General features: G+C 34.7%; 1 protein-coding gene across 2 annotated transcripts; it reads right to left on the reverse strand.

The window, feature by feature from the left end:
* Positions 1–1,142: 1,142 nt before the first annotated feature.
* On the reverse strand, positions 1,143–6,436 carry LOC149385862 (LRR receptor-like serine/threonine-protein kinase IOS1). 2 transcript variants are annotated; one of them, XM_089626884.1, is made up of 13 exons: positions 6,337–6,436; positions 5,704–6,244; positions 4,576–5,048; positions 4,339–4,477; positions 4,175–4,246; positions 4,001–4,072; positions 3,806–3,886; positions 3,237–3,382; positions 2,868–3,106; positions 2,185–2,311; positions 1,983–2,045; positions 1,715–1,904; positions 1,143–1,627 (listed from the first exon to the last, which is right to left on the reverse strand). In XM_089626884.1, the coding sequence occupies exons 1-13, from the start codon at positions 6,434–6,436 to the stop codon at positions 1,213–1,215; spliced, it is 2,658 nt and encodes an 885-aa protein (XP_089483010.1). In that variant the 3' UTR covers positions 1,143–1,212. The 2 variants fall into 2 exon arrangements, with proteins under 2 accessions (XP_089483010.1, XP_089483009.1); XM_089626883.1 differs by having other exon boundaries at positions 2,868–3,118.
* Between the last annotated feature and the right edge of the window lie 589 nt (positions 6,437–7,025).

The following is a 7,025-nucleotide window of genomic DNA, read 5'->3' on the forward strand; positions in this document are numbered from 1 at the left end:
GGTTAATTGAATTTTAATTGATATAGCAAGAAATTGATTAAGTGTTAGTCTATTTCTTGTTTAACCTTCAGACGCGACTACACATTTTTTATGCAACTACTCACATCTATAATCTTAACGCAAAAAAATATGGAGGCAAATTTCTCTTTTTTTTGCCAAATTCTTATAGACGCGACTTTTTGTATCAGACATGATAAGTCGTGTCTATTACCAAACGAAATTAATAAAAAGCGGGACAAAAGTTACGGTCAAAATTTTGATGAATTTTTGTTTCAGATGCAATTGTAATACTAAAAGTTGTGTTCATATAGACGCGACTAATCGCATCTGAATCATTCCGTGTCTGAAGTTACAGTTTGTCGTAGTGTTTGAGAGAGATGTAGTTGGGACATTTTAAAGGTTTATTAGAAGATTTTAGTGGGTGTTGGCAATAAGTAGAGGACGCGGTTTGTGGATGAGCTTGGAGAGAAGATGTCTTTTTTTTTTGGAACGTAAAAAAAAATAGAAAATTACCAATTTAGTAGGTTTTATTGTCTTACACTTACTAAAAATCTTTAAAACTTAAGATAAGTCTGGTGTGGTCTGAATTTTTAAAATCGGACTTGACCATTTTAAACCAGTTAAAAATTTAGACCGGACCGAATTGGATTAAATTTTAAACCAGATCATCGGTTTACAAAACCAATCACCTGGTCAGGTTTATATTTTTACAGGTTTTTATTTTTGCGCACCCCTATTATAATAATATAAATAGCAGAGACATGATATTTATATATAATTTGTATTAGGCAAACCTTATGTCCAAAAAGTAAATTGATCATTATTTACAACATTCACATAGTAGTAATATTAATTATCAATATTTACAGTTTTAGTCTTGGTAAGTTACGTAGTTTGGTCTCCCTTTTGAACTTTGACTAATTAGCGAAAATCAGGTTTTATAACATATAGTCAGCTAGAAGATTATTCAAACAAATAATTAGCAAACATAACAAACTTAAAATTGTCAACAACAACGATACATGTGTCACGTAAAAACCATATTTTCTCACATTATAATTTACAGATGTTTCTTAATAAACAAATAAAAAGTTACAAGAGGTGAAAAGTAAAAAAAAAAAGACAAAAAAAACAAAAAACAAAAAACATGACACCAAGAAGGGCATATTAACAAACTCGGTAGGTTCAAGAAGTCTAGTTGATATCAATTATCTACCTTGCCAGTGGATTAAGGTCAGTATGCATAGTTATAGATAATGCTTCAATAGAAGTGGTCGAATCCGGGACACGACTAGCGGTCCTTCGATTCTGTTCGACAGCCAAGCATTCTTTCAGTTCGCTGACCATCTGGCTCATATTCGGCCTTTTGTTGGCCGAGGAAGATACACAAGCCAACGACACTTCAACCGCTTTCCAGACTGAGTTAATATCAAAATCCCCGCGCAGTCGCGGGTCAACAATGCTTTCAATGTCTCCATTCTTGACCATTGCATTGACCCAACTGCCTATATGAGTCCTGTCATTGCCCAAGCTAATAATCGCAGGTCTACTTGTGATTATTTGCAACATCACAACCCCGAAGCTATAAACGTCACTTTTCTCATTTAACCTATTTGTTAAGTAGTACCTGCAACAAAAACCATTGAATGACAGTTTACTATCTCTGTCTTAAGATGAAAATAAATCGGTTTTTTTAATCAAGGTCAAAACATACTCAGGATCAAGGTAACCAGGCGTGCCAGCAACGATTGTAGAGACATGAGTCCCGCCATCAGTTGGAAAAATTCTTGATAGACCAAAATCCGCGAGTTTTGCTTGGAAATTCTCAGTCAATAAGATATTTGAGGTCTTCACATCTCTGTGCACTATGGGTGGTTTGCAGCCATTATGCAAATACTCCAACCCTGTAAATATACATGAATATATCACTTCTTAGCCATCCAAGCATATTCAAATCACCAATAAGTGAAAAGTTGGCTAACCTTGAGCTGAATCAATTGCGATTTGTAGTCTTCCTTCCCAACTCAAATGTCCTTTATTATTACCTGAGGATAAAAATGGTAATTGTTATGATTTCTTGTTGCCACAATATATCTAGTTTTGTACTTAGTCTTGCTAAAATGCAACTCTAATAGCTAATGTAGAGTTGAAACAGAGAAGGAAAACAACGGAGTTAAAGATAACCTGAGAGATGAGTATCTAAGTTTCCATTGGCCATATGCTCATAAATGAGAGCCTTGTTTGTTCCTTCACTGCAATACCCAACCAGGACGGTCAAGTTTCTATGGTGGACTCTAACTAGAAGCTTAACCTGTTAGCAAAGAAACGAAATTAAACATGGGTAAATTAAGAACGTCAAGAATCTGAAAAATTGACAATAGAAAGAACTAAATATAACAAAATTTTACACTACATAAATAAATATATAATTACATGTACACTGCCCTGTATTTTTTTTTTATTATCGTAAAGAGTAGTTTTTTAAACTTAAAAAATTAACCTTTTTCCACCTTTAGTCAAATTTTTTAAGAAATCTCATCCGTCTAATCTACGAGACCCATTTTCAGGGTAAAATTGCGTTTAAAAAATTTATAACCGAATCACTTGCAGTTAGGTATCGACACTAAAATTCGTTGGCCGTGAAACTGATTCGAATAAGTCGAATACTGTATATATTCCATTAACATTTGTCTCATATTGAGCAAAACGATCAATCTGTTATGTTTTCAAAGTTGAGAGACTGCTCGTGCGAAAAAAAATAATAGACGGGACCAGTCTGTTAAAACACGCAAAGCTCAAGAACACAAATAAGAAGCTATCATTAAAGAGATAAAGAAATCAAGTTGATCAAAAAGAGCAACACATACCTCAGCTTGAAATTCATTAAAACCTCGAGCTGATGAAGAAGAAAGCATTTTTACAGCCACCGGAATTGTGCCATCAATCAAACCATAGTAAACCGTTCCAAACCCGCCCTTTCCAAGGACTCTTTCAAAGTTGTTTGTCATTTTTATTACGTCTGCGTATGTGAATTGCCTATTTCTAGACTCGAATTGTTCGGTATCAATTACAGATTCTGCAGTGAATTGTTCGGTATGTGAATTCACTGCAGTTACACCTGGTGAACCAAATATTTTTTTAGTTTTTGGAATTAGTAATAATGTAGAGAGCTAATATCTCTCAAGGTAAATGTAAGAAACGAAAATAAGAGAAGTTTAATAGTTTAAGTAAAGTACCTTGATTCATCTTCTTTCTACGAAATAAGAAAATCGTTGCTACTATTATTACCAGGACGACCAATCCACCTATTGATGCTGCTATTGGGATCGCAATGTTGCTCTTCTTTTTACGACCATCCGAACTATTTTTGTTTTCTCCAAAACTAATTGACAAATCAGAAAATTGAGGATGAATACTTTTTAGATTAAAAAACTTATATTATGGTTTGAATGCAGCGCACTATAAAATAATCAATTAATTGAGTAATTAAACCATCGAAATTTAGAAATTTGCTAAATAATCAACTTTCTATATATTTTAAGTAAATAGTCATGATGTTAATGTGCTAATGTTTGGACGTTTTCAGCACTCCATTTATTCCCTTGAACTCTGATGATTTTTTACAATTATTAACAACTATTAATGTCTTTTTTATTTTGTTAATAAAATCTCGTAATTATTTATTTAAAATTTATCAAAAGTTAATTATGCAGCAAAATTTGAGTTTTCATATTACTAGATAAATATCTTGAGAACCCTAAAATAACTACAAATAATTTTTAATTGACTAAAAATACAAGTGTACCTTAGTAAAAGTGTGCCATTATTGGATCTTTCAATAAGCTTATCTGGAAGAGGCCCAGAAAAATTGTTTCCACTTAGGTTCCTGCCAATGTAAAAAAAATATAACAAAATTATTATTCCAATTATATACAGTGGATTATGCGAAATTAAACAAAGAAAAGAGATTATAAGACTTCTTCAATGACTCAGGACTTACAGGACTTTTAGCTTTGGTAACGAAGCCAAGAACTGGGGTACTGGACCACTCAAGCTATTGTTGGACAAGTCCCTATAAATGTGTCGTAAATAGACGAAGGTTACCGAACTATTTCTATGATATCAACTGTAATAATTAAGTTAAAACCGGTCGATTGAAATGAAACTATCTTACAGTGATTCAATCATAGTGAGGTTTGAGAAACTTTCAGTTATATTGCCGGTCAGTTCGCTGGATGACAAATCCCTGATCAGGATTGTCAATCAAATCACCTATTAGTAATTATTCTCGGATGATAATTAAAAAAAAAAAAAAGAATCAAGGTAGACTTGACATACAAGGATATAATTTTAGGAGACTCAAACACATTGGAGGAGCAATTAAGGCCAGTCCACAAGTATTTTGAAGGAACACATGGATCTCCGTCCCAATTTCTCTTTACCCCGTAAGTTGACTTTATGTTGTTGATGGCGTCAACTAGAGTAATAGGATGCCAATAAAAGTACATTAAGCTTAGATAATATATATAAAAATTATAAAACCTTAAATGAACTAGTTGGAAATAAGAAGTTTACCATCTCCATCATCAGTTTCCGACTGCGAAAAATCAAGCTCCGAGTAGATTTCGAAGGCGTTGAGGATAGGCGGGAGAGTTGAATTTTCATATCTTTCAATGGAAAAGCTGTAGTTAGTTTTTCCAGTCATGCCAGATACGCTGTAGATGGTGGTTGAGAACAAGTAATCCGGCACCACCGGGCCATAACGAAGTTCTCCGTTCAATTTGATGTTCATAGCCCTAAACTCATCTGGTTGGAGCACTTGAACCTCCATAAAATGGGCGTACATGTAATATCTCGTTATTTCATCAGGTGCTTCCATATAAAACTCTATCGCTCCGGTGAGATTGTTCCTGGGGACCGCTGCGGTCTGAATCACCATATCTGGCTGGTCGTAAGTATTTTTGTCCACTGTCAGCTTTGTGCTTAATGCCGTCAACTCATCGCTATTAAAAGGGTACCATGCTCGATCATAAACGTCATATGGATACCTAATACACAAAATGAAAATAAGTTCCCGTGCAAGTTAATGGTCTGTCAATCGTTAAGTTCACCGGCCAATCTCAAAAGAAATTTGAAAGCGTTTTTGTGCAAATAATATGTGAACTATCAGCGTGTGCCACTTTGCCCGTCGGTATGGATCAAGAGGTTCTATTTCAGAACCAATTGACATTGAGAGACGTAACTCATAACCTTTATAGACTCTTGATATAGAATTTTGAAAATCAGTATACTGATTCTACGTGTAAAATTGTGTCCAAGCCTTTTGGTTTATTCTCGTAAATATTAAACTTTCTTTATTAAAATCCGACGCCTAAACAAGTTATAGCGTGTTAAAATTAATCTATAATTTAAAAAAAAAAAACTATTAAAACGTAACACCTAAGCAATCCGAAATTGTTCACACCTAGAATTTTGAAGGCTAAGTTGTAAGTAATTTGCATTTTATAAAGCTAACAATTGTGATGCATATATTATTTATGTTTCTTACTCGATATATTCTACTCATATATATTTGCAAGGAGCAAAAGTTTATTTTTACACTAGTTCATGGACTACTTGTGCCGAAAACTAATTAAAGATCAATCAAAGGTTTCCGAAAATAAAGGAGGGTCAAGTAGTATTATAGTGAATTAATGAACGGACCTGTATGTTACATTGTTGGTTGAACCCATGTCCCAACGCTCAGCGTTGACCAATGCACTAGAGTTGGCGATCTGGTACGTCGTGTTCAATAGCGGCCTCATCTCTATTGCATTAATAAAAGGTGTCCCGTTTCCGGTGTTGACGAGGCATAGACTGAAATAGTCCCGCAGAGGGGTGTAAATGATCTCGCTGCTCATCGATTTTGTGGCCAACGCGATTGCAATCGTTGCCCAGAAATTGCCTCCCATGTGTAAGTCAAACTTCGGCATCTTGTTCAGGCTGTCATAGTCTCCATAAAAGAAGGAAGTGGCGATCAAATACTTTGTGCCCTTCTCTACGCTTATTTTGTAACAGTTTCGGATTCCTTCGGGGAAGCTTCTGAGAAATGTGATCTGTCGCTGATAATTGATTCTGTATTGCGGCGATATGCTTTTGCTCACCCCAGTGTTGATGAACGAAGCGTCCGATATGTAATTCAGTAGCGTCGATTCCTCGGTGTAGCTAGTGCCTTCAGGGAGACCGCAGTCCAAGCTTATGAAGCCTGTGGCACGGAAAATATGAAATCTTATTTAAAAAAAAAAAAAAAAAAAGTAAAACTATCAATTGACTATAGATCGGATAGTTAATTTTTGCCTGATTGGTCTGGATTCTGTGCATTTACGAGACAGAGAAGAGCAAGAGCTACGAGTGACTTGAAGATGAAATGACGTCTTGGCATCTCCATAATCCTCATTTACATTCCCAGGAGCAGACGTTAAGCATAAATTTTTTTGTTAATGACGAACATATATAACTCGGCAGAGGTTTACCAAATTTTTTATTTCAATCAATTGTTGAAAGTGTCAGTGCTTGGAAGAGGTCAAAACTACGTCAGTGCAGAGAGGCATGATTCTGAAGTAATGATCATGATACGATATTAATAGATGTCTTCGTATTCAGTATTCTGGCCCAAACTCACCGGGGACTCTAGGCGATTCAATATTTTGGTGCCCTATAATACTAATAAAAATTTAAATTTTCAAGGTAAAAAATATAAATTTTTTAGAAAATTAGCCAAAAGTGTAAATTTTTAGGGTAAAAAAATGTAAATTTTCTTAAAAATAGGTAAAAAAATGTAAAACAATTTTCGTTTGACAGTTAATCCCGATTAACTGTCAGGATTAATCTGATTAACTGTGACAGACCTCTTCCGAAAAAGATTTCGAACATCGGTGTGTCTCGCTGTTACACCGATCCGGCCGTTCGAAAGACGCAAGTCCAGTTCTGTATATTAACTGTGATAGTTAATCGGATTAATTGTGAAGGTTAATTCGATTAACCGT

Source organism: Urtica dioica, chromosome 9 (assembly GCF_054948205.1).
Source record: "Urtica dioica subsp. dioica isolate 48M chromosome 9, U.dioica_male_clone48M_v1_H2, whole genome shotgun sequence".
NCBI lineage: Eukaryota > Viridiplantae > Streptophyta > Magnoliopsida > Rosales > Urticaceae > Urtica > Urtica dioica.

Coding starts and splice junctions, on each gene's coding strand:
- LOC149385862 (XM_089626883.1), bottom strand. CDS start 6,436: ATGAGGATTATGGAGATGCCAAGACGTCATTTCATCTTCAAGTCACTC. Junction 6,245..6,336: donor ACAGAATCCAGACCAATCAG/GCAAAAATTAAC, acceptor TCCGTGCCACAG/GCTTCATAAGCTTGGACTGC. Junction 2,046..2,184: donor CTTAGATACTCATCTCTCAG/GTTATCTTTAAC, acceptor TTTTATCCTCAG/GTAATAATAAAGGACATTTG.